At 44.5% G+C, this 26,446-nt stretch overlaps 1 protein-coding gene across 2 annotated transcripts in view; it reads right to left on the minus strand.

The window, feature by feature from the left end:
- Positions 1-2,536: 2,536 nt before the first annotated feature.
- The window catches only part of Rnf145 (ring finger protein 145), a 46,424-nt gene continuing 22,514 nt past the window's right edge, over positions 2,537-26,446 (minus strand). For both annotated transcript variants that reach the window (XM_075941285.1, XM_075992871.1), the window contains exons 4-11: positions 23,742-23,833; positions 17,549-17,784; positions 14,397-14,572; positions 12,297-12,437; positions 10,232-10,414; positions 8,013-8,160; positions 6,229-6,585; positions 2,537-4,157 (exon numbers count right to left, since the gene is read on the minus strand). In XM_075941285.1, the coding sequence (XP_075797400.1) occupies positions 3,795-4,157; positions 6,229-6,585; positions 8,013-8,160; positions 10,232-10,414; positions 12,297-12,437; positions 14,397-14,572; positions 17,549-17,784; positions 23,742-23,833 (1,696 nt within the window). In that variant the 3' untranslated portion in view covers positions 2,537-3,794. The remainder of the gene's footprint in view (positions 4,158-6,228; positions 6,586-8,012; positions 8,161-10,231; positions 10,415-12,296; positions 12,438-14,396; positions 14,573-17,548; positions 17,785-23,741; positions 23,834-26,446) is intronic.

Genomic DNA, 26,446 nt, shown 5'->3' on the forward strand with positions numbered 1-26,446 from the left:
ATGCATCATGAAGGTGTGTGGCATGTATTTCAATTCCGGAAGCCCAGGAAGGGTAAACTTCTTAAAACAGAGGATCACCCTTGGGTGGGGAGGCATGCTTATTGGTAGGGGTGAGTTGTTAACATCAGACATGAAATGAATCCGGAGAATTCCTAAATGAGGCGATGTGTGAGCTTTATTCTATTAATACGCTACTTTCCAAACAAGCAGTATGTAAAAGCAGGAAAATGTTTATAATGCAACACAGAATGTGTCTTTAAAAACATGCCCCACTCCAGCAGAAGACCACACATTCAAGAATATATGGAATATATGGGTGGCAAGATTGATCTTGAAGGATTTCCTTTGAGGGGTGCAAAAAGTTGGGTAGATAGAGGAGGCTTGGATCTGGGAAGAGTTGGGGAAAAAGTGCATATGATCAAAATACACTGTATGAAGCTGAAACTCCTGAAGAGCACATACATATACATATAATCTCCAAACCATGTGGTGGGGGTGAGGAAGAGAAATCCAAATCAAACCAGGGGCTTCAGGAGCTCTGCACTCAGTCCAGGGGCTGGAAGCCGGACCCTGCAGTTCCTGCCCTGACTTTGTGACTTTAAGACAATTTTTAGAAAATGAAAAACAGCACAAAGTAAAATACATGCTGGGAACTAGCATAAGAATTTATAACAGTGAGCTATGAATTTAAGGTCCAGCTTCATAATTTGATGAAAAAAATAAGTTTGTGAGCATACTGATCACAAGTAACACAGAACACCGCATTACCAGGGACATTGATTACTAAGTATAACTAAAGGTAAATTTTATTTTCTCATTTTCCTCCCTTAACTAGATGGTGAAATTTTAGTAGGTCTTCTTCCTGAGTCAAGTGTGCTGTGATATGGGAAATATTACCAAAAATGACTAGGGGGCTGGCAAGATGACAGACACACTTGCCACTAAGTCAGCCAACTTGAGTTCAGTTTCTGAGTCCCACCTGGTAAGAGAGAACTGACTCCCACAGGCTGTCCTCTGAATCCTCACATTTGGGCTGGGTGCACGTGCGCACACACACAAATGTAAGTAACTTTAAAAACAAGGGAGGGTAAGAGGGTTCAAAAGGTGACATCATTTGCAGCCATGCCTAACAACCTGAGCTCAGTCCCCATAACCTACAAGGTGGAGACGGCTGGCAGCGTTGAGTTCTCTAAGATACTACCCCAGTGTATCAGAACAGGGAGCGCTAAGTTGAGGTTCCCAATGGTCTGAAGGAGTCAGAAGGAAACACCAAACTTTTGAAAACCGTGTACTGTTGAGATCCAGCTGCCCTCACTCCCCCTGACAGGCAGGGTAACTTCCTTGTGGTCTGTAATTGACAAGGATGTTTGTGTTCTTTCTGGCTGGTGGGTCTCCACAGAAGGAGTAGAGGTATAAAAGGTTGCTGGGCAAAATAAAGGTTGCTGTTCTTCTTCCACCTGAAAAGAAGCCTCCGTGTCTCAATCCCGGCACCCCCCCACCCCCCCCACCCCCCCCACCCCCCGCCAGTCTCGGCTATCCAGGCTGCGCAGGCCTCAGCAATGTACTAATAAAATTAGTTGTCCCACTTGAGTGCTGGCTAGTGAGAGCATCTCTGTCCAGGCCTTGAAAGACAACTTTAGGATGTCACAGCCACTGCTGTGTAACAGGTTTCGGCAAGTTGTCAAAACAAACAAACGAACAAACAAACAAAAACCACCTACCTACTTCTTCAACATTAACTTCACCGCCACTAGGGGGAGCCATCTGCTTTGGCTAACAGGCTCTCTAAAGATGGGAGAAACTCTAAATGTGTCTGCCTAGAAAGACCTGGGAAATCTCGAGTTCATTTCCTGACTCCACAGCTGACTCGGTAGTTCTGGAGCCATGACGGGAAAGGGTGTCTTTTGTGGGGGTTGTCAGGTTGTTTTCTTGTTTTTGCAAAAGCTCCCAGGCATTTCTGGGATGCTACCACCAGGGTTCAAAAGTCCCATCACTGAAGAGGGGGCAGGAAGCAGGCGTGCACCCAAGGGTGAGAAGTCTTGGGAAATGCAGTCTGCTGGATGTGATGTGGTCGCTGTACTCATGAACCTCACTATGGTTCTGGTCACCTGCACAAGATGAAGCCAGCAAAATCAGCTGCCATTCCAACAGGCAGGGCTGATGAGACTCAGCAGGTTACAGGGACCAAGAGAAAGAGAACATGAAGCTGGGGCATGCTGGGAGTGCTGGGGAGGTGAGAGGTGGGGTGCGTATAAACAAGGTACACTGTTTGAATGTATGGAATTCAAAGAATAATTAAAAATGTGATATTAAAACTATGTCACTGGTCACAGCTTTAACCCTGGCACTCGGATCTTTCTGCGCCCAAGGGCAGACAGCTCTAAACATCAAGGCCTAGGCCGCCAAGGACACACACCAGCTGTCTGAAGTCAGCCAACCAACTGTGCCTCCTCAAGGCCAGCGCACTGTGGTGAGGGAGTTCAGAGGAGAAACCCATGGAAGGGATAGCACAACACAGCACAGGAACACAACACGATTATCTTCAAATTTAAATTTATTAAGACATTCAGCTATGTCTGTCAGTTTACATCCAAATTTGCTACTAAAAAAAAGAAAAAGAAAACCACATCCCACAGTAGGAATACCAAGTCTGAAATACACTTTTTTTGAGCCAAGCTTATTGTATAAATAAATGACTAGTTTTCTTTTCATATCAAAATCCCATAAAAAAATGACATCCCCCCTCCCCAGTTCTACCTGTAGCCATGATGAATGTAAAAATTTAAATATGACATATCCTTGTCAAAGAAAGGGTGCAAAGTCTATTCACAGCTTCAAAAGTGGCATTTGCAGGGTGGGATCATACAGTTAGGTACTCATTCCCCAAGTGCAAACGTTGCCAGAATTTAACACTGCTTTTGATTCAGTTGCGAGAATGAAACATTACACAGGATTGAACAGTACACCAGGGCCTTCATCAGTGCCCTAAAGCTCCTCCCACTTTGGCCTCCCTTTTAAAAGTGGACTCCAAAGTGTTCATTAGAGTTTTAGTTTACCTCACACAGCCAACAAAGTATACAATATATTAACAAAAGGTCCATATACATCAAAATATGAAGACTCCAGCATCAAGTCCAAGGGTCTCAGGTGACATGAATGTCCCCCAAACGGCCCAGTGCCCACCCACCCCTTCTCTGAAGCACATGGTGATGGGTGTGTGCCTCCATCTTAGATTGCAGTCAATGCTTCTACATCTTTGATTCCATTTGTGGTGCTGTAGAAAACGACAAAATCACCTGGTGGTTCCAATCAACTGAGGGGAAGGGGAGCGGAGAAAAGGGCTGGTTGTTACCCATACTTTATAATCAGAGTGATCCTGTCCCATGGGAAAGGAAAAGCCAGTTCCACCTCTGCCTGCATCTTCCCATGCTGACCTCCAGATCTTTGTCCTCTTGGCCCCTTCCAAAAACTCAAACCTGATTTCATTATCCCTCGCAAATCACGGGCCACTCCTGAAGTTGCTGAGATTGAATTTTCTTGGCAAACCTCCACAAAACATCAGCATAGAACATATAAATACATTCTGATTAGTGTACATTGCAAAATTTCTCCTACAACACGAAGTGGGCTGGAAAGCAGGTGGTGTCCACCGAGTACCCCTGGAACAGATCCTTGGAATGTCAGGCAGGGCCCTGCTTCATCCTCTCCTACATCCACTCCTCGGATCTGAGCGTGAGCTCCACCTTGGGCGGCCCTTCTCCACGGTGCAGAGCTCCAAGCCTGCTGCTTCTCCTCTAGGCGGACTCAGCAGGACACGCTCCACCTTCTGTACTCTGAGGATCCTCTCTGGGGTCAACAGCCTCTTCCTGACTAGCCGAGCTTCTGCTGTGTTCACTACTGTCCCCAGAACCTTCCTGTGCTCCAGTCCCTGGTGGACGCTCATGGTCTGGGGGTTCGGGACCTTCCTGAAGTACAATGTTCTGCTCAGCCCCTGCAGGAGGTTGTGGAGCCGGTTCCGTCCCCAGTCCTGGGAGCTGGGAGGAGTTTTTGAGGTGGCAGTGACACAGAGGGCAGGTATCCTGGACATACAGCCATTTCTTAAGACATCCTGCGTGGAAGAAATGGCTGCAAGGCGTGATCACGGCCGATTTCATGTCCTGAAAGAGAGGTTGAAAGAGGCACCTCAGAAAAGTCAACCATTTAACCTTTAGGATGCTACCCCAAGGGCCCTGACTCCAGCATCTCTTTGAAGTGCAAACAGAAACCCTGCAGCCCAGGCCTTGGAGCCATCTGACATCACTAATAAAGCTGCTGCCCTTGTCCAGTATGTAAGAGCCACTGTGGACACTACATCAAAAGGGAGCACAACCCAAAGTGAAGAAGAAACTGCTCTAAACGGGAAACACGAAGGTTACACTACACGGTACAAAGATGCGAGCCACTGGGGTAAGACAAATAATTATAGCCTCGGAAAAAATCTAACACAGACAGGACTTTTTCCACGACTATGCGCCAATGCAGCTAGAGACTAGTCCATGAGGAGACTATATGCAAGGAGACAAAATTCAGCCATGGAACACCAGAGAGTTGGCAAGGAAGTAGCAACTGTGTTAGGGCCAATGCACAGACATTTTAAAATCACTTTGTGTAAACCAGCACTCCTCAAGAATTCCAACCTATTCTTGGGCTATACCAGCCCTACTAAGTTAGAAAATCTGAACCAGGATCCATAAATCTATACTTAGAACAAGGCCCTCATATGACTTACAGATACTCAAGATTAACAATCATAGAAACCAATGAACGGTGACCCCCTCTTTTGATATTAATATTCTTTAGGGACGGAGGGCCCGACAGGAATTTAAAATCTGAGGATTTCTTTTTCAGGTACTGTTTAATATCCTTAAACAAGGAAGTGTGAACACCCCAAAATTCCTTGCCAAGAGTTGGTAACACCCTGGAGACTTTGAAGCAGGGAGCCGGGAAGCTAAGCAACTTATCTCTCGTGTTCCATGTGTGAGCGGCAGGTAGTTCCAGCACCTCAAAAAAAGTGGTGACAACAGGGGACACAAAAAGAGGACTCTTGGACCCCAACACAGGAGATTTAGACACTGGCTGCCGAAGCTGAGTGTGCCAAACTTATTCTTTCTGTGCTTTGCTCTGAGGGTAATGAGGCTAAAAAAGACATGGAGTCCACTTCAGAAACAAAGAGAATATTGGACCATGACCAGACTCAGGACCACACTCCTCAGTGCATCAAATGCTGGCAAGAAAACAAAAAGATGTTCTCGGTACACTTTTAAAAAGTGGAAGCTTTATATTACTATGAGAAAAATTCCTGCCATTGGTAGTTTTATACACACACACACACACACACACACACACACACACACACACACACACCCCTACAGCATCTCCAGGAGCTCTGGAGGAAAATCATTACTTCACACACAGCAACACTATCTATAGCTGTCTGCCACCAGCCTACACGCCCAGTGATGTTACATGGAGCCTGGTTGCAGCTGTTGCCAGGTAATTTTGTCCACACCTCCAGCTTAATTCTAAATGCTGCTACTCAGTCCTCCCATAGGAGGACCAGACTCTAGGCTTTACAAATATCTAAGATGACTTAAAATTATCTTTCATTTGTACTAGAGGGCAACCATCATCTTGACATGAGGCCGTCTGTCTATCCATCCTCAACAGTACTCTTGTATTCTGCCTCTACCAATGCTCCAAACCCCACAGGACTGGAATTCTCTGAGAGAACAGCATTCACTCTTCAGCAGCTTTAAGTCCAGACACTGCTCCCAACCCCCCAGAAGACACAAGGAAAAGTCAAAATTTTGGCACACCACTTTTCAGAAGTTGCTGACTCCTGGTTGCTAGGATATATTTAACCATACATATATGTGAACACTGTGTCTCTGTGTGTATTCAGTAGTAAATATAAAATACACTTAACCTGTTTCTCCTTTATTTATGGGTGAGCAATAATATTGAAAACAATAATAATTAGAACTTGAAAGACTATATTAAAACTGAATTTAGAAGTAAAATGGATATATTTTATCAGGTCTTTAATAATCTAATCTATGAACCCCATTATTTTTTCCAAATCCAGAAGTTAATTGTGTCTGGACATTTACGTTGAAACCGGTTCATGCTGTAGTCCCCAAGGGTCACCCCACCTGATCCACCCAAACAGACGGCCCCTGAGCGGGTCACCTGGTAACAGATGGCACAGATATCATTGTGCTTCTCCAGCTGCTCTTTCGTAGCGATGGGGAGAGACTTAATCTTATTCACAGCATCCCTGCGGAGTAGGAAGCTCTTCCATCCCAGCTGGGCACGAAGCCACACGTTGTAATAGGAGTGGATGAAGATGATCATGGAGCCCATCACGGTCCACTCTCCAAAGATGGTCTCTGAGACGCCGTAGGCCACCACACAAAGGGCCACAAGAAACTCTAGCAGGCGGTAAGTACCGTTCACATAGTAGATGACATCGTCCATGTTTTCCACGGGCTCTTTGCGGAATTCCTCAACCATAAATAAGACATAAATAAAAAGTGTTCCCAGAACCTGGAAAAATGTATGTATATTATTAGAATTGATCATAAGAAAATATTTCTCCCTAAGTCTAAAGAAATAACACACTCTTGGTTCTTTTAGGGTACCATATTTAAAATCTCAAGCATACCCAGGGAAGACTGAAATATAAAAATATGCTCTAAAGAGCCAAAGGTGATGCACGTGGGTGATGGTGCATCATTCAACAAGTAACCAGTGTCCTCAGGGTCACCCACGCCCATCAGCTCTCCGCTGACCTTCCTCAGCCCTTTGCTCCTCTGCTCTCCACAACAGGTCTGAGAGCGTCACTTCCAGGACCACGTTTCCTTTAACTGCTTACTGAAAAGGCAGCAAAGTCCTCCAAAGTCACAATAAGCTTGCCGTGTCTATGAACATGTGTGTTCACATGTATGAACGTGTGTGTTTATGTGTGTGATAATATGTTAGCTATGAATGTTTATAGTATATATCATATGTGTACAAACATAAGTTGTATAGATATATATTATAAGGGTATTTTTGAGTAGTCATATACTTTGAAAAGCCCACCCTAAACAAGCTCCAAGATATTTTAGTGTTATAGTTTCTTATCAATTTAAGGATTATAAGACAACTCTGCATTGTATCATTTTGCAAAGATAAACTGAAAGGCTTAAATTGTTTTTTTAAATATATATATACTTTTGTCAAGATGGCACCAAAAACAAAGGAGGCCTCCAGCCCCTCCCAAAGCCAAAAGGAAGGCCCTGAAGGCCAAGAAAGTAGACAGTGATAGAAGGCAACCCCAACGCCCTCAAAAAGAGCTCGTCCAGGAGAAATTAGCTTGAACACTAAGCCACTGTCAAGTTCTCCTGACCACCTAGTCAGTCATGAAGAAGATGGAAGGCAAACATGGTGGGTGCACTTGTATTCCTGTAGATGACAAGGACAACAGGCACCAGAGCAAACCGGCTGTGTAAAAACTCCATGACACCGATGGCCAAAGTCAACAGCCTGTTCGGACTGGACTGAGAGCAGGCTTGTGTTCGGCTGGCTCATGATTATGATGATTCAGATACTGCCAACAAAATTGGGATCACCTAAACTTGGTCCAGATGGCTAATTCTAAATATAATCTTATTTTCACCATGAAAAAAAAGCAAAGCAAAATGTTTATATCATTACCACAAATGGAAAACCACATGATCTAGGTAACAAGCATGAAAGCAGTGTCTTCATGACATGTAAGTGCCATGCTTCTCATCATAAAGGAATTTCTGCCCCCTCCCAAAAAGACCCCAGAGATATTCAGCTGCGCCTATCTAGCATTTTCATAAGCAGCTGTGAGCACATAAATGGAAACGCTCTAGTAAAGAGTGCACAGGGACCGGCAGGAGTCTGACTCCTCGCTGGGAAGGACTGTGAGCAACCAGGCAGTGCGGAGTCAGTCTGAGGCTCACCTGGAGAGAGGTCAGAATGCTGCTGGAAATGATGATGAGAAGCCAAAAGTCCATGTGGAAGAACTGGCAAATCATGTAGGCCATGTACGCTGGGAATACGAGGAGGAACAAGCAGAGGCTCACAGCACGGAAGTGTTTCCACAAGCTCCTGGACAGACACAAGAGTCTCTTAGCATCAAGGCAGTCACTATCGGCTTCCTCCCCAGAGCAGTGAGGCAAGGTGGCCTGCTCCTTAGCTCTGCAGGCACTCTCGGCGGGTGATGGTTTTCTCACAGCTTTTCCCATTCATGGTAGCTACTGGGGTCCCCTTACTACCGTGGACCACTGGGGATATGGGGGTGGGAGGCCCAGACCCTTAGGCAAGGCTTCCCCCCTAAGTTTCCTTTGCATTTGGTTCTGATAGAGAAGAAACAAACAGGAGACTGGATCCACATCTTGAAGGGATGAAGAACCTCGCCTGCTAATTAGTTTTTATTGGAGTGCAATTTGGGGTTTTTCTGTCCTTTACAAACTTTCTATAGTATTCTAGCATTTCCACTAATATGCAAAATTAATAAATGTATCTTAAAAAGACACTCAAAAAACAACATAATAGTGACTGTAGCTAGGTCAGAGCACCCCAATTTTCAGTCCCATGCAATACCCTTTCAACTGAGCCTACCCTTAAATATGCGACATGCTTTATGGAGAAACCTTGAACTCCAAGATCAAATCTCCAGTCGCTGTAATTGACAACCATCACTAGGATTAGCTGAGACACAGCTGAGAAGGCGAACACCAGCAATGACTTTTGCAGCCACAGTGCCTTTTAAAAGAATTTTACAAAACATTTGCCCACGGAGATGATGGAGCACTTGAGCGAAGCTGACAAACTGTAATTAAAATGCTAATTTCAATTATTTTATAAATCTGCTCTCACAATTCTACCTCCCAAGAGACTGCTTTCTCCAAGCAATAATTCAAACGTAGTTCCAGAACCAAGCATCAAAACGTGGATGGAACATGGATGGAGAGAATAGTGACTTAGTTTTAACCAGTCTTTTATGGAATTCCTTTGCATGAACTACAAACCATAATAGTATCATTAGTTTTGTACATTTGTTTTAATTAAAGTAGTTCCAAACATTCTAAGCAAGCCCCCTGCCACTAAGTCAATATTCCTCAGTATGCAAGATAGTATCTTTGAAGAAAGAATGGTTTGGGTTTTAGGTCTTTAATGCATTCCATGGCTGCAGCCACAGCTTCATCAGCTCAGTTAGTGTGCTAGGCCACATGTCTATAATCTCAGCAGCGGAAGTGGAGGCAAGAGGGCCCTGGGGACTAGACAGCCAGGCAGTCTAGCCAATCAGTGAGCTCCAGGATCAGTAAGAGAGCCTGACCCAACATTGACCTCTGTCGTTTGCTCTCTGTCTCTCTATGCGAGAAGAGACTCTGATTTGACATCAACCTCTGGTCTCTACACAAGTGAATGCATACCTGCATACACTCCACATAAGAATAAACAATAATTTTAAAAAATAAAAATAAACATAATTTAAAATTGTTCTTAATACTAGATGTACACAGATCCAGCTACTAATTTTATTTGGTCCCATATGGCATCAAAAGCCTTCATTAGGCCATCCCTCCATATGTTGCAACTTCTTAAAAGACCATCAAAGAAGGTTGCAATTCTGTAGGTACCTATGTTTCTTATCCTTTCTTCTTCACTTGCATTTCCCCCTAATACTTCGTCTCCTTTAACTATCATTACATAGGATAAAATCGTACCTCATCTCATACACTTACAGGGCACTCTTACACACAGGCTGGGGATAGAATACTGGCCGTGTAAGTTTGAGAACTAGAGTTCTGATTCCCCAGGGAGACAACTGCCTAATCACAGTGCTCAGGAGATGGAAACTAGATTCCCCATGGCAAGCTGGCTGACTAGACTAACTCAGTCATCAAATCTCATGTATAAATCAGGGGTACAAGAATCTAGGAAACACCCAGAATCCATCTCTGGCCTCGACATGTACATATACACACACAGGCAAATACAACACATGAATGACATACAAAGACACAGAGTCAAAAACTTCCTATAAGGAATTAAACAGCCAAGGGAACAGCACATTTCCAGCCATCTCCCCTCTCTAAAACTCTCCTTCAACCTACAGGCGGGATGTGGGAAAAGATACAGCAATAGGATCAAAGAGGATGAGGGTGCTCCTTACTTGTCTCTGGAAGCTCCCAGCGCCAAAACAATGGGATCCGCAATCTCTAGCATGGACTGCAGGATGGAGGCAACGACGATGAAGAGGATGATGCTGAGCAGGAACGCACGGTGGACCACCTGAAGTTCTATGAGGCCGGTCTGCACTGCCAGGATCAGCAGAGTGACTCCTTCTGTCATCCCCCTGACAGGCAGACAGTGCACAAGTCAGTTCATGTTCCAAAGGCCATGGAGTTCCAAGAAGGCACTCCAGAGGCATTGACTGCTGACTCCACAGTTTTACAGCTATGCTGACATTTCAGGCTAAAACCTATCTGTAGGCAAAGTGACTGCGTGTCCCATTGCATCAGTGTGACACGACATACTGATGTACACAGATCCTTACATGTTCAAAAGCATGTAGTGAGTTTACCATACAACAAAAGAAAGAAAAAAGAAGCTTCTCAAATGAAAAATTCCTACGCAGACTGCCACTGAGACAGACCCTTCTGCTGCCAGACAGCCAATGGAGCGTGCAGATCACAGCGTCATCTATACACGGATCTCACTGATCTCGACCTCTCTCTCTCTCTCTCTCTCTCTCACACACACACACACACACACACACACGTGCGCACACGTGCAAGCTAAACACAAAGTATTTATTTAAAAAACATACTTGCTTCTTGGAAAAGAAAATATCCTTTTTAAAAAGATAAGAAGTAGGCGGGCACACGCCTTTAACCTCAGCACTCAGGAGGCAGAGGCAGGCGGATCTCTGTGAGTTCGAGGCCAGTCTGGTCTACAAGAGCTAGTTCCAGGACAGGCTCCAAGGCTACACAGAGAAATCCTGTCTTGAAAAACAACAACAACAACAACAACAAAAAACAAAAAGAAAAACAAAACAAAAAAAAGGATAAGAAGCACTAAACAGCATAAACAAAAACAAATCTTTTTGTATTAATTTCCATATGGAATAATATATATACCCAAAAAGTCTCATGACTTTATAATATTCTATTGGTTTGGTTCATGAAAACAAAACAAAACAAAAAAGCCTCAGGTGAGAAATAATAGGCATCATTTAAAACTATGTTAGAAAATACTTAAAAGCGTGACGATACTGCATAGTACACTGGAATGTGTGGGATGGGGAACACACCAATTGTGACAAAATCCACAGGTAAAATAATAATGGAGAAAACTTGCTAATCAATCAATCAATTGAATACTGGAGTATATTGAACAAACCTGCCAACTCAACAATCCTCCTGGTAATAACTGACTTTGCAGATGGGCTGCACAAAAATGAAAACCTGTGCTAAGAGAAAACAGCGAATTGGGGCACGCTCTAACACCATAGAAGCACCAGGGGGCAATGACCTGCTGTCTTCAACAAGAAAACACAGGAATCTAAATACTATATTAAGCGAGCTTAAAATATGAATCAGTAAAGTACAACAGAGATCTTATTCAGATCTTAACTGAGCAAAGTATTAAAAATATCGGTAGAGGAATCTGAGTAACTGGTTATGATATCAAAGGTTCTTGTACTAGGAATGGTGATTTGATCCTAGCTATTCCTCTGTGAAGACATTTACAGATGGGGCTAAAAAGATGGCTCAATGGTTAGGAACACTGTCTGTTCTTCTAGAGGACCTGGGCTCAGTTCCCAGGACCTACAGGGCAGCTCACAGCTCTCTTTATTCCAGTCCTAGAGGATCAGATACCCTCTTCTGCCCTTTCAGACATTACATGGTACATGCATGCATGCAGGCAAAACATACACACACACACAATAGAAATATGATTTTAACAGGACACGTGATTCAAATGGGAAAAAAGCAAGCTTTCTGATATCTCAAAATCTAGAAAATGCAATGAAATATCCAATATTCATCAGAATATACATATAATTAAAATACATTCTTCATATTGAAATTTAGTTGTTTTTCACAGTTCTTCAATCTCAATTTTGCAACCAGCTAGTCAAGACAAAGAATCCTAAAAACTCCATTTTCTCTAAAACTCATCAAAGACATCCATAAAGACCACATCAGTACTCAGACTGTACATGACCAGTTTACCTATTCATGGCGGGATCGTTCATGAAGGCGCGATATCCCTGCAGGTAGAACTTGCAGAGTGTCAGAACACCCAAGGCGACAAAGGACACCGTGAAGACCAAGCCCAGAAGGGAGTAGGGTGTGCTGCAGCACTCCGCGATGCTGGAAAATGAGAGGTGGGCAGCTGAGTTCTCAATCTGCAGTAAGAGCATCTTAAGCCTGTGAGTCGCCAGCAATCACCCAGGACCCAATCTGAGGCGGAGCCACCCATCATTCCATAGGGAAGCTAGGTTTTCATTTTGCTCTTTTATTTATTGGGACAGGGTCTGGCTCTGTAGACCAGGCTGGCCCCAAACTCAGAGAGATCCGTCTGCTTTGCCTACGAGTCTGAGATTAAAGGAGTGTACCACCACCCCGGGCCACCATAAGCAATTTAAGCCACTTCACCACCTGCTGTTCTAGACAGCAGCGAATACCCAGCACACAGTAACACATCTCAGCAAGGTCCTTAATTTTTTTTTGAACTTTATTTAATTTTCCGTACAAGTGTTCTGCATGTACACCTGTGTGCTGGAAGAGGGCATCAGATCCCATTGTAAATGGTCATGAGCCACCATGTGGGTGCTGAGAATTGAACTCAGAACCTCTGGAAGGGCAGCCAGTGCTCTTAACTGCTGAGCTATCTCTCCAGCCCAGGTCCTTACTTTTTATTATCTACCACCATCAAATGCAGAAATTCCAATGAGTTTAAACCTTGCTCATGCCTCCAAAACCATGTAATTCAGATGATGGTAAATATTCTACAGTAACCTGTGCTACATGCATGTTGTTATGGCAACTGTTCAAAAGCTCAGATTGTACCTACTGATCACATGGGTACTTGTCAGCACTCCCCCTACGTGGCTTAGCAAGGACCTCCTCACTACCCAGGAGGCCCCCACGTTCAGCAGTATTAACCACACTGCCATTGCCTCAAATTTTAATTTTATTTGGTTATATAAAATAATTTTATTTATTTATTTATTTTGGTTTTTCGAGACAGGGTTTCTCTGTGGCTTTGGAGCCTGTCCTGGCACTAGCTCTTGTAGACCAGGCTGGCCTCGAACTCACAGAGATCCGCCTGCCTCTGCCTCCCGAGTGCTGGGATTAAAGGCGTGTGCCACCACCGCCCGGCAAAATAATTTAATTTTAAACAACTACTTTACAACCATACCCAGGTATGGACAGAGAGAACTGAGCATTTCCAATACAGTCTCAGTGGAAATGACAAATGTGGACCCAACATAAGCTCCAATACAGTGGCTATGGGTGCAAAATGACACACAGGACCTAAAACAAAAGAGAAACCCTAATGTAGGGCCAGAGAGACAGTTCAGTGAATGAACTTTTGCTGCACACACACAAGGACCCAAGTTCGGATCCCAGCACCTACCTAAAACACTGTGTGGCTTTGTGCACTGAGGGGAGGGGGCAGGAGGATGATCACTAGGTCTTGCTAGCAACTAGCCTGGCTCTAAGTTCAGCTGGGTCCAGACACCCAGCACCCTCCTCTGCACCTACACACCGACACACATGTGCACACACCCCCATCCCCCACAAACAACCTTAAATCCTGAGGACCAAGTGTTTGAATCCTTTGGGGCTAGGATACATCCATTTACCAATTATTTTACTATCTCAGCACAGAAGCAAAACATGGATATGAGGATATGGTCCAAGCACAGAACAGCCCAGAGATAGGGCTTGAGCGGCAGCTGTGCCTCTTGTCACCAGGGAGACTTCTGGAATCTCCCCGCAGTAAAGAGGAAATGGTGACAAAGGTCCCTGTCTCTCAAGGTTGCTGGAAAGGTAAAGGGGAAGGGAGGGGCTTAGCAGTGGCAGGTCTGAGAGGCTCAACATGACCACCATTTTAGTAACATGTTCACAAATCCCTCGCTGAACCCTGGTCCCCACGGCAGCCAAACACATCGCCACACGTGAGTCCACATAGCCTTTCACTGCCACACAGGGCCCCCACAGCTGAAGAGCTATCATGATTAAACACAATCCCGTGATACTGAGAAGACGGACCCGCACACCTGACTTCCCAGATCCAAGTTCTCTCTTCCGAGGGTGAATTACCTTGTCAGGAAAAGGAAGAGAAGCCTCTCTCGGGATGCAGGCTGATCTCGGGTGCTGAAGTAGGAGTAGATCTGAAGAGCGAATAAAACAAGCCAGAAGACCATGAAAAGCACGGGGACAACCAGCTGGTTCCACAGGGACATTCCCAAGGCCAGGAGGCCGTACACCTCCACTACCTAAGAGAGAGACAAAGCTGCCTTAGAGCTCAAGTACTTCAAGATTAGCCAGCTCTTCTCTCTGCAGGACTGCGCCCACTAGACTTTGTCAAAGGCAGATGGATACACAGTACACAGCACAGTTAGCATGTCTGAATTTCCCACTCCTATTCACACATGATGCGTGCACGGGCTGGCAATGGTACACTGCCCCAGTAGTTCAGAGAGAAGGTCGGATTCGCAGCACAATGACCTCCATAATGGTTTTGAAGACACCTGTTTGACATTCATGTCTAATCAAGACAATCAGAATAAGCACAAAAACATATTGATTAAGGAAATGGGGGTTGGGGTGGGGCTGGAGAGATGGCTCCAAGGTTAAAAGCACTGGCTGCTCTTCCAGAGAAGCCAGGTTCAATTCCTGGAACCACACGAGTTCACAACTGTGTAACTCCAATTCTGAGGATCTGACACCCTCTTCTGCTCTCCAAGGGCACAGCACAAACAGGTGGTGCACAACATACACATAGGCAAACACTCATAAAATAAAATTATTGGTATTTCAAGACAGGGTTTCTTTGTGTAGCCTTGGTTGTCCTGGAACCGGTTCTGTAGGTCAAACTGGCCTCAAACTCATAGGGACCCACCTGCCTCTGCCTCCTGGGTGCTAGGTTTAATAAAGGCATGTGCCGCCACCACCCAGAAATAAAAAAATTATAAAAAGAAATTGCTTAGTGATTCCTCATGACTGCTACATTTGCAACAGAGTACCTCATCTCCACTGTCCTCCTCACGGAGGAGCGAAGAGAACTTGTCAGCATGCGTTTCCCACAAACAAACGGACTCCTCCTGCTCCTCCCACACGTTCATCAAGCACCATTCTCAATTTATTTGGTGTGCCAAATGCATTGCCTCCAGGAAAAGGATATACCTTCAAAAGCTACTATCCTCAGAACCCACAGTTCCTCAGTTTGTAAACATCTCTCATAAACCTCACTAACATGAATTATTAATATTGAATAAATTATCAATTATTAAATCTGAGATGACACACATAATCCAGCTTCTAGAGCTCCTAAATCAGGCACCAGACCCAGGTAAGTAAGTAGCATTCTGACAGGTGGCCTACAAATCCTTAACCCAGCAGCCAAAGGAATCTCTCCATGTCTCAATAAAATATAAAGAGCTTGAGGTATGATATTAAAATACACTCATTTGCACTTATTTTTTTCAGATTTTTTTTTTAAAAAAAATTTACGTGGATGTGTGTGAGCTTGCATTAAGTATTTGTGTACAATGTACATGCATGTCCCCTCGGAGGCCACAGGAAGGCATCAGATTCCCTGAGCCACCATGAGGGTGCCGGATCAGGACCCAGGTCTTTCGCGAGGGCGGTAAGCTCTGTTAACCAGAGTTATTGCTCCAGTCTCACATTGTGAGTTTTCTAAATTTAAATTTCTCATCAGTAAAGCAAATGCTTTTTCTACAACCTAGTCAAAATTAATTTCTATTTTTCCCATTTAGAAAATATATGGTGGTGTATACCTTTAATCCTTTAAACTGGGGAGGCAGAGGCAGGTGGATCTCTGTGAGTTCAAGGCTAGTCTTACCTACAGAGCAAGTTCCAGTGTAGACACACACACACACACACACACACACACACACACACACACATACAACCTATCTTAAAAAAACCAATACAAACCAACCAACCAACCAACAAAAAAACAGAAAAGATAAGATTTAAACAAACTCTTTAACTAGCTGTCATGGTCAAAAGTAGACAGTAGGCTGCCTCTTTTCCATTCAAGAACAGAACACCTGGACATTTTCCATTTCTTACTTATGTAATTCTCAAGTCATAACCTGTAATTTATGTTTACCCCTCTTACCCTAGTGACTTGAGAACCACACGGCAACCAGTGGGGTGAACATGACATTGAGAGAGAGAGACCCTGTCTTATGGCCATTAAATATTTGATGTACATAAATGTTTATAAAATGGCCGCCATCTATTATATGTTAAACTTATTCCATGCCACAATGATCTAAAGATAAAAATGCAGGTCTTGAGTTGAACTCGCCCTTCTCATCCTGAATACAAACACAACCTCCCACACGAGACAGTTCTACACTGTGTGCAAATCTCTCTTTGAAAGTTCTACTTCTGGGAGGCCACTCAGGTTAATCACGGTGCATAAGGAAAGATGGTAGGATGAAGCTAAGGTCCAGGGCTTAGGGACGAGTACTCAAAGAAAGACCTGCTGGCAGAGCACAGAACAGCTCTCCAGAGGGGTAGATACCGGGCCCATCTGAGGGTTTCTGTATGAGACAGTCCTGCACACAGCAAGAGGTGGAAGAGAAAGCACATCAACACTGCTCATTTACAACACTGCTCGTCAGTTACATCAAACAGAAGCCCTCCTCTTCTAATGTCAAATCTGGGACTCACCAGTCCCAGAGCACAGCTAAGGAAGAGGAGAAAGACAACTACGAGCAGTTCGTTCCGGCACTACTTCTAAATGAGACCCAGCACATTGCAATCCCAACCCACTTAGCTTCCCGGTTTGAAAAGGTCAGGTAAACAAAAGGAAGAAACTGTATACAAAGAAGGAAAATCAAGGACTGCCTGCCAAGTACTTGATTTTTCTTATTTTCGTCATCTTTGATATAATAGCTAAGACAATATATATCACTCAGAGCTCATCTGAATCTCACAGCTACCCTATGAAGAAAACACAGTGTTACAATGCCAAGGTCGTTTAGATATCCAAGAGCAGCCTTGGGGTGTGAACTCAAACACTCAGCACCCAGAGTTGCTCTTTTCTTGACCTCTCCACAGAAGAACTTCTAGGACAAACTGGATGCTCCTAACAGGGCTGAGAAGAGGGGCTTCTTCTAAGCTGTGAGGAAGTGTCACCATGGCCAGAGCTTACATGAAAATGAACTATTCTCCATACAGAAACATACCAACCTGCAGGTGCCCAGCACTCTTACCTGAACTAACTCCCTGTATGCAGACTTAGCGAGGTTGTATGGTACTAAAAGATTAGATCCTAGAAAATACAAGACTTCCAGTCCTGTAAAAATCATAGCGAATTTGTTGATGATGACGATGGTCTCCAGAGGGACGAGGCAGAGGCGTGCCAGCAGAGGGAGCATGTGCGCCGAAAAGAGCCAGATCTGCTTCGTTTTCATGACACAGGAGCATAGGGTACACACCACTAGCTGACCTGAAACGGAAGACAGATGGCATTAACCCTGAGCATTCGGATCCACAGACAGAAACAATTGATGATGACGGTACTGTAAGGCCAGCCTTGCTGTCTAGCTTGATGACCAAGTTGGAGGGACCATCATGGTGGAATGAGAGAACACCCAGAGAGAACTGCCCTATGACATCAATGTGCCCATGGACAACACCCCCAATCTCTCTCCCTGCCCCACAGACCCCTCTCTCCCTCCCCAGCCTCACACACACACACACACACACACACACACACACACACACACACACACACACACACACACACACAGAAAGAGAAAGTGTAAAAAAAAGTTAAGAGTAGTTTTTGAAAAATATTTTTGTGGTTGTTTTTGTTTTTCAAACATGTTTCTCTGTGTGTAGCCTTGGCTGTCCTGGAACTCGACCTGCAGACCAGGCTGGCCTTCAGACTAGCCTTGAATTCAGAGATCCACCCACCTCAACCTCCTGAATGTTGGGATTAAGGGTACGGGCCACCGTTGCCCAGGTCTTGAACAGTACTTTAAATCAGATTCTATTTCATCTGGATGTAATCACATACTTGAACATCCTGTGAGTTTTGAGTGCTTATTTCCTAAGGCTAATTTTTTTTGGGAAAAAAAAGAAACCAACTTTCTATAGTTCTTGGTAACATCTGTGATGGCCTGGGCAACAGAGGAAAACTTTTTTTCTTTTGGTTATTTGAAACAGGGTTCTTCTGTATAGCCCTGGCTGGCCTTGAACTCAGAGATCAACCTACCTCTGCCTCGTGAGTGCTGAGATTAAAGGGGTGTGCCACCACCGCAGGGAAAGAAAAAGCATTTTTAAGTGTCTATTTCAAAGTCACAATAATTCAGCCACTGCTTTTCATGCTGCTTCTTTTTCAAAGGTAATTCAATATTGAGTATTCTGCACTATACACAAAGCCGGAGATGAAGGCTGCCTGCCCATCACCGGACTGTGCCAAGACACCATCTGTTCTGAGGCTCCTAATCTCTAACTGAACCACATAAGCCTCCCAGTGACTCAATCCTAAGAGTGAAGGCTGAAAAGTCTGCACCGATTGTCCTCAGAGAGGGCTGAAGTTCACCTCAATCGGGACAGAGAGAAGTGCAGAGACACAGGGTGAGGATCTTGGGTCTCTTCTGCTCCCCAGCCACACACACAAGGTCAATGTGAAGCCCACTGTGTGACAGCTGTTCGCGTCACTCATTCATTGCCCATGCAGATTTATTCTGTACATGAGTAGATACTAATATTTGGGAGGTTCTGTTTTAAAAATATTTTTTATTATACTTTATTATTTATGTGTAATGCATGTGTCTGCATGTGAACATACATGTGTGTGCCTGAGAGGGCCAGAAAAGGGAGTCAGAACCCCTACCACTGGATCTGTACCTAAAGACAATAGTAAACAGCAAGATGTGGGTGCTGGGAATTGAACCTGGGTCCTCTGCAAGAGCAGCAGGTGTTCTTAACCACTGAACCATCACCTCTCCCGACCCTGATTATACAACACTATTTTATATAATGATTAGTGTACAGTCTACACTACTGCAGTTATTGTTATTATTTGTGAGGTACATTATGTTGAATGTATTTAACAAGACATTAGCAATTAGCCTTTTTTCAGAATCAAATAATTATACAGTACTTGCATGAACAAGCATACACACATTTCTGATAGCCTTGCACTTTTATGATATAATGAGCAACTTAAAATTGGACATGTTTCCTAATATTTGCTTAGGTTATATGCTCAAGGTGAATCAGACAATCTCACTGCCATCCAGGCTGGCCTCCATTTCCCCAGCTGCTCTAGGACTATGGGTGTACGCTAGAAGTCTGGTAGGGGTAAAACATTAGGGACTTTGACAGACACCTTCAGATAAACCTTTAGAACCAAGCCTTCCTCCAAAAAGATGGATGATGCATCTGAGCAACACGCGAAAAAAAATAATAAGGGAAACAGCCAACAAAACATCTCATATAGGAAGAACACAGAACAAAAACTTAAAATACAAAACATGTTAGAGACAGAGCTGATAAATCAGAGAGTAAAACAAAAGCAAGGATGAGGAGATACAAAGAGGGCAGGCAGAAAAGGAGAACAGCAGCGGAGAAGCTGGACTTCAGCAGGCAGAGCACACAGCAGGGAAGGGAAGGAGGGGCAGCAGGAACTGAGAGAGGATGCAGGAGGAAGTTCCTCCTCATCATAAAATTAGCCTGTCTGATGGTGGAAATACAGGGTTTCCTTTACTAAAGCATGAAGTCACAAAGTGAAAGCAGAAAAACAAAGACTGGGAGGAAGTGCTTTGGTGGCAGCGATGAGACAACTTCACCATTTGTCTTCAGGGTGCTCAGCTTTGTGAAGCCTCCATCTCCCTGATCAGCATGAAGCACACTTCCCCTCACCCCCAGCTCTGAAGTTCCCCTATGTCCAGGCCAGCACAGGCAGAGCCCTGGAGATACTTCTCCTATCTTCTCTGAGAGATCCTGACTCAGAAGGCATTTTCTCTTTGAGACTATTTACCCTGCTTCTGTGAGGAAGTCACAGTGGGAACCCCCTGAAGCTCCAGGGATGAACTGTTTGCCCTGTGAGATGCCTACTCCGATGGGTAAGGCTGAGTAGAGCAAAGTCACCTTGTACTGAACTCTACAGATCCTGGGCTCCACAATTAGAAGTAACTCCAGGAAGGTTGCAGCCTCTATGAAATCATGTCACATTTAAAGGATTTGTTTCTCTTTAACAGCACACCACTACTGCTTTTATGTATATTTGTTAGTTCTTTTTTTTTTTTTTTTGCCGTGCTGGGAATGGAGTTCTACCACAGAGCTACATCTCCAACCCAAAAGCTTATTATTACTGAAACAGGAGTGGGAATTTACTTTAAAACCAATGTGAGAAGAAAAATACTCTTTAATATCAGGGACATCATTTTATTCCCTTATCAACCTTAGTTAAGCTACCAATACTAAGACTATAAGGCAGCCAAGGCAGCCTGGATCAGACTACAGTCTGCTTCAAATAACCAAACAAACGAAACAGAAAAAGGAAGAAGAGGAGAAGAGTAAAAGATGGGGTAAGAAGATGAGAAAGTGGGGTAAGGAGGGGTGATAAAGAAGGGGGCAGCACTTCTGAGGCCTCCCCTCCTTTGCTAAGACAGATAACCTAGGATTGGCAGAGCAAGGAGAACGGTGGTGACTTCTCCCTCCCCCTTGACTCAGCAGGCTGGTGGGGGAAGTGGGTCAATTCCTGCTTGGCTGAACTCATGATGTTGTTTTGGTGCCCTTTGGACTGGACAAGCCAAGCTGGTCTTCCTCCTAGGGGCAAATATGTGTGCCTCAAAGATGGCCCCCACTCTGGGAGCCCCCTCAAGCACCCCTGCTGCCTGATAAAGATGAGCCACTGGTCAATTTCAACATTGAGAATCTCAAGTTCAAGAAAAAATCCTGTACAGGTTTTCGACACCCTTTCCTAGGCTTCATTCTCCACCTTCACATTTCAGAAGATGCAGGGGAAGTCCTGCAAGAAATTTTCACTCCACTCTCAAAAGCTCAACAGGCCCACCCATATCCCTGGACATCACGTCAGAAGGAGGAGAAAAGCTACATACAGAGCTCCTCTCCAGAGCTTTTCCAAAAGGAGTCTCTTTTCCCATGAGTCTCATTTCAAAAAGCAAAGGAGGTAAAACCAAGGAACAGTGCACTTTATAAAACCAAATATACCAAGTCTTATCAGCATGTAAGGGAGACTAAAAGGCATTTTATACCCTTTTGCACAAAGTAAAACTTGAGCATGTATTCTGCACATTCTACACATTATAATGTGGAAGAGTGGTATTTCAAGTGTGTGACAGCCACATGTGGCTGAGTTCTGGACAACACAGCTCTCATCTGTACGGCCTCGACCAGTCCCCAGACACAGGATCCCTCCTGATCCACCGGAGTCTTCTTTGTATAAAGGTCTGGGCGAGCATCTCAGAAGCCCTCGTAGTTGATCCCTAAGTCTTCTCTGTAGGAAGGTCTGGGCGAGCATTTCAGATGAGAGCTGCTTTCAGGACATTTTCCTTCTCTTTAAGGCTGTCTCTGGAGGCGGAGCTAGGGACGGTCCCCTCACTTCCTGTCTGGGGTCTCCAGCCTGCCAGGGGCAGGTGGCTCACTTTGTACTGTATCTGTTTGCTTTTAAGCCAGGACTTTCTATTTTTAACACTGTGCTTCAATCAAGTACAGGACTTATTTCTGACCATAGGATGCTCACTTTCAACAGCCTTAAGTAAATCTGAGACATTACCTAACTCACTTTAGCCTTTCAAAGTAATGACTAGCTGTTTAAAAATTAATCTTCCTAGATATTTTAAAAACCCTTTAAGAACCACAAGTCTCTGAACTATTTTTGATATGATTATAAACACAAAAAATAAGAAAGGCTATGGGATTCTCAGGACCCACATCACAGAAAGAGAAACCAACTCCTGCAAGCTGTCCCCTAATGTTCACACACACACCGAGGCATGAAAGAAAGCACAATACACATGTGTGCACGGGCGTGAAATAGATGGAGAAAGGAAGGGGGGTGAAGGGAGGAAGGAAAGGGGGGAGGAAGGAAGGAAGTGAAAAAAAGGGAGGGGAAAGACAGGAAGGGTCAGGAAGATAAGGAGGGAGGGAGGAAGTGGGAGGAAGGAGGTGGGAAGAAGGAGGGAAGTGTGTGTGTAGGCTGAGAGAGGAAAGGTGGGCTGAGAGTAGCTTGGTTGGTAGAGCGCCCGACTGCTAGCGTGAGGGGTGAAGGGTTTTGTTTTCTATAAAAGTAGTTTGCCCAATAAGGCCCCAAATTCCAGGAATTTCCTATCTATTATCCTAACCTTTTGATCTCTCCACATGATAAAATTTTTGTTTACTGAAAGGGCCTGATGGCATTCCCATAACTTGAAACACTGACTCGTGACCCTCACCCTTGTAACACTTCCATTGCACTGAGCCTTTTAAAACTAGTCAATTTCCAAGGCTAGCGATGGGTCAGCAGCTCCCAGCCAGTGGGGAGAAGACAGTCACCACCTGAGTTAGAATAAAATCCAGGTGGACTTTCTGTCCCAGCGTGCTCATGCTTGCTAGCCAGGTCTGGCTCCTGTCCCACCCTTTTTACAAAAAGAACTGCTTGTCCAGCTTCTTTTATTTTGTTCCTTTGTGCAACACAATTATTCTTTGTTTCTAACATAAGCACATATAAATCCCTGGGTTCAATTCCCAGCACTGCAGAAAACACCAGCCCTCAGGAGGGGAAGCAGCAGTTCAAAGTCATTCTTGGCTACATGATGAGTTCAAAGTCAGTCTGATTCATATGAGGTGTCCTCAGAAATAAGTTGGGGTTGGGGAAAGGAAGGGAGTGAAGAAAGGAGGGGAAGAAAGAAGGTAGGAAGCCGGGCGGTGCTGGCACACACCTTTAATCCCAGCACTCAGGGAGACAGAGGCAAGTGGATCTCTGTGAGTTCGAGCCTGGTCTACAGAGTGAGTTCCAGGACAGCCTGAGATACACAGAGAAACCCAGTCTCAAAGAAACAAAAAAAAAGAAAGGGAGTAGAAAAGGAAGGGAGGGGGAAGAGAAAGTCAAAGTACAAAGATCCAGTCAAAGTGGGATGTGGCCCCACTTCCCCTGGGGAAAGAGCATCAGGGAGGCTACAGGCCAGAGTCTGAGGGGAGAGGAGAGAGAAGTCTGACTGAGGGCAGTGGAAGGGTAAGTTTAAAGCCCCCTGGGTTACACAGCAAGACACAGCAAAAATTCCCTAAATACAAACAAACGAAAACCCCAAACAAAACAGTAAGCTTTATCGGGAGAGCAATAAACAAACTTGAATTTTTAAATTATGTTTTAATGACTGTCAATCAATATTTTCTCATGGTGAAACCAATCAATCCCTACCTATACCTTTAACTCTTAACAATACTTACCTATTAAGGCGGTGGTAAAGCGATTCAGGGAGAGAGGTTCTAAGTACATTGGTCCTTCATAGGCTGACTCCAGTTCACTCCTAACATAGTCCCTAAAAAGAAACAGTAAGAAGAACATACTGCATGAGGAAGGGCAGCTCAGTCACCTGCTCTTAGAAGAAATCATGTTACCATTTCTCTCTCTTTCAACACGTAAGAAAGATTTAAATCTACAGATTTACACCCAGGGGTAGCCTTTATCTCATCTTTCATACAATAGGCACAGTTTCCCAGCACTGTATCTGACTCTGCAGAGATGGCTCCGCAAGATGTATTTTGGGGAGTTTCCTTTTTCCCATCACCTTACTCAATATTTGACACCCAGTAAAAAACCAGTGGAGGCATCATTTCTCAAAAGTAAGAAAGAGAAAATGTCTAATGATGAACAGTACAGTAAATTCCTCATTTGGTTTGCTTCCTCCAAGGTCTGTTCCCAACTATTCCATTAGCTATCCAGAAAACAACACACTAGCTAGAGGGCTACTCCCCAGCAGAAAAATCCTTCTTCACAGCCATCCTTTCAAATCTTCAAGGGACCTACGATAAGAACTGTAATGCCAAGAACAGCATCTAAGAAGAGCAAGGTGTAATACTTATGCTTCAAAGGGCTTTGTTTTGTATTTTCAGTCTAAGTGTACACCTGTGTGCAGGTTTGTACACACGAGAGCAAGGCCTATGGAGGCCAGAAGATGGCATTAGATCACCTGGAGCTGGAGTTACAGGTTGGGTAAGACAGCCAACGTGGCTGTAAGGAACCAAAGGTGGGTCCTCAGCAAGAGGCCCAATCTTAACCACTGAGCCATCTCTCCAGCCCCAGAACCCACATTTCTAAGAAAGTACCACATCACATCAAATGGCCCTGTCCAAATGGAATTCTTTCGGTCCGGGACAAACAACAAGTTTTCCACACTCATGGAAGAACTGTTTATATCTGGAAAACCAGCTGGAAGCACAGAAGGGGAGGATCTTAACTATCCGGGAAGTTAAGGTGGGAATGCGAGAAGCTAGACACCCAGAATTTTTATACTGAAGAAGGGAAGCTTGTGGAAAATAATTCTCCCGTTTCCCTCAACTAATGAACGCTTTATTCACTTTACTTTAAAATACTTTCAATGCTCAAATTCTGTATTTACTTTTCCCATGGAATTACTTCCTGTTAGGCAATCGGGTTGAATTCCTTCAGCACAGCAGAGTCAGCTCGGAAAGAGCTTTACAAAGCCAAGTAGTAAAGAGCTGCCAAAAATTCAAAATTTAAAACTATTTTTTTAAGGATAGGAACAATTTAGAGATTGTTTAAGAAAACAGCAACTCAGTCTGTGGGGCCATGAAGCAATGGTCCGTCATCACCTTCTGATGACTATCTCTCTCAACATCACTCACATGAAGCAATGGTCCGTCATCACCTTCTCATGACTATCTCTCTCAACATCACTCACATTTGTACTCAAAGAAAAAAGTCAGCGCCTCAAGAGGGAAGAATTCAGTCAGTGTTTGTCAACCAGGAACAATTCACGCTGGCTCTCTCACCTGGGGAGGGCAGCGCATGACTGGCAGGCGCCTGGTTAAGTAGGTTAAAGGTTAAGTAGCATTCTACAGTGTGAGCGAGCGCCAGTCCCAAAAAACATCAGTTTTGATGTAAAAAGGCACAAATGTGATCTCAGGTAATAACACATGAAGTTCTGATTGCTATGGCTAACCATCAAGTATATAGTTTTGGGGTCGTCGAGAAACAACAGGCACACAGCATAGAGACACCATTAATAACCACAGCGCCTCTGAAATGAGACTAAAGCAACAAATTCTCTTGTTGCTGTTGCTTGTTTGTTTCAAGATAAGAGTTTTTCTGTGTAGCTTTGGAGCCTGTCCCGGAACTCACTCTGTAGACCAAGCTGGTCTCAAACTCACGGAGATCAGCTTGCCTCTGCCTCCTAAGTGCTAGGATCAAAGGCGTATGCCACCACCGCCCAGCTAAAGCAACAAATTCTATATAAAATGGCTGAGCCTTGGTACTACCAGGTCCTCCAAAGCCCAACTCTTTCCTTGTGGCCACAGCATATTCTGTACACAGGTCTGGTTTAAATTTAAACAGGGGACAAGGAACACCCACAGACAGAACACAGACTACAAGTTGCCAGGGTTCAGAAGTGTGGGGGAGTGAGGATATAAACATAATTGCCCATTGTTTTAAATGTCAATTTGCCACCACCTAGAATCACCTAAAAAGGCACTCTCAATCAAGGACTTGTCTAGAACAGACTGTCCTGACTGATGACTGGCAAGACCCACCGTGAATGAGGCAGCACCTTTTCAGAGGCGGGACCCTGAGCTGTCAACTGTTGTGAGCAGAGAAAGCTGGCTGGGACTAAGGAAGCGAGCAAGGGTCACACGTTTATCCTCCCTGCTCTTGAGGGGGATGCAGTGCTCTGCACCGCTGTCCCGACTTCCCCACCACAGGACTGCAGGCCAGGGAAACAACTCCTTCCCTCCCGGTTGCTTTTTATCAGGATACAGTTAACACAGCAAGGAAAATGGAAGTGGGGCGCTGCTCGAGGAGCCCCAGGCTTTTCTCAGGTAATGAAAATGTCTGGGGATTATGTAAAGGCAATGAGTACACGGATGCATTCTGCCACGTGAATGTCACATCAAGAGAAAAGCAACATCAGCAC

This window comes from Microtus pennsylvanicus, chromosome 11 (assembly GCF_037038515.1).
Source record: "Microtus pennsylvanicus isolate mMicPen1 chromosome 11, mMicPen1.hap1, whole genome shotgun sequence".
NCBI classification, from domain to species: domain Eukaryota; kingdom Metazoa; phylum Chordata; class Mammalia; order Rodentia; family Cricetidae; genus Microtus; species Microtus pennsylvanicus.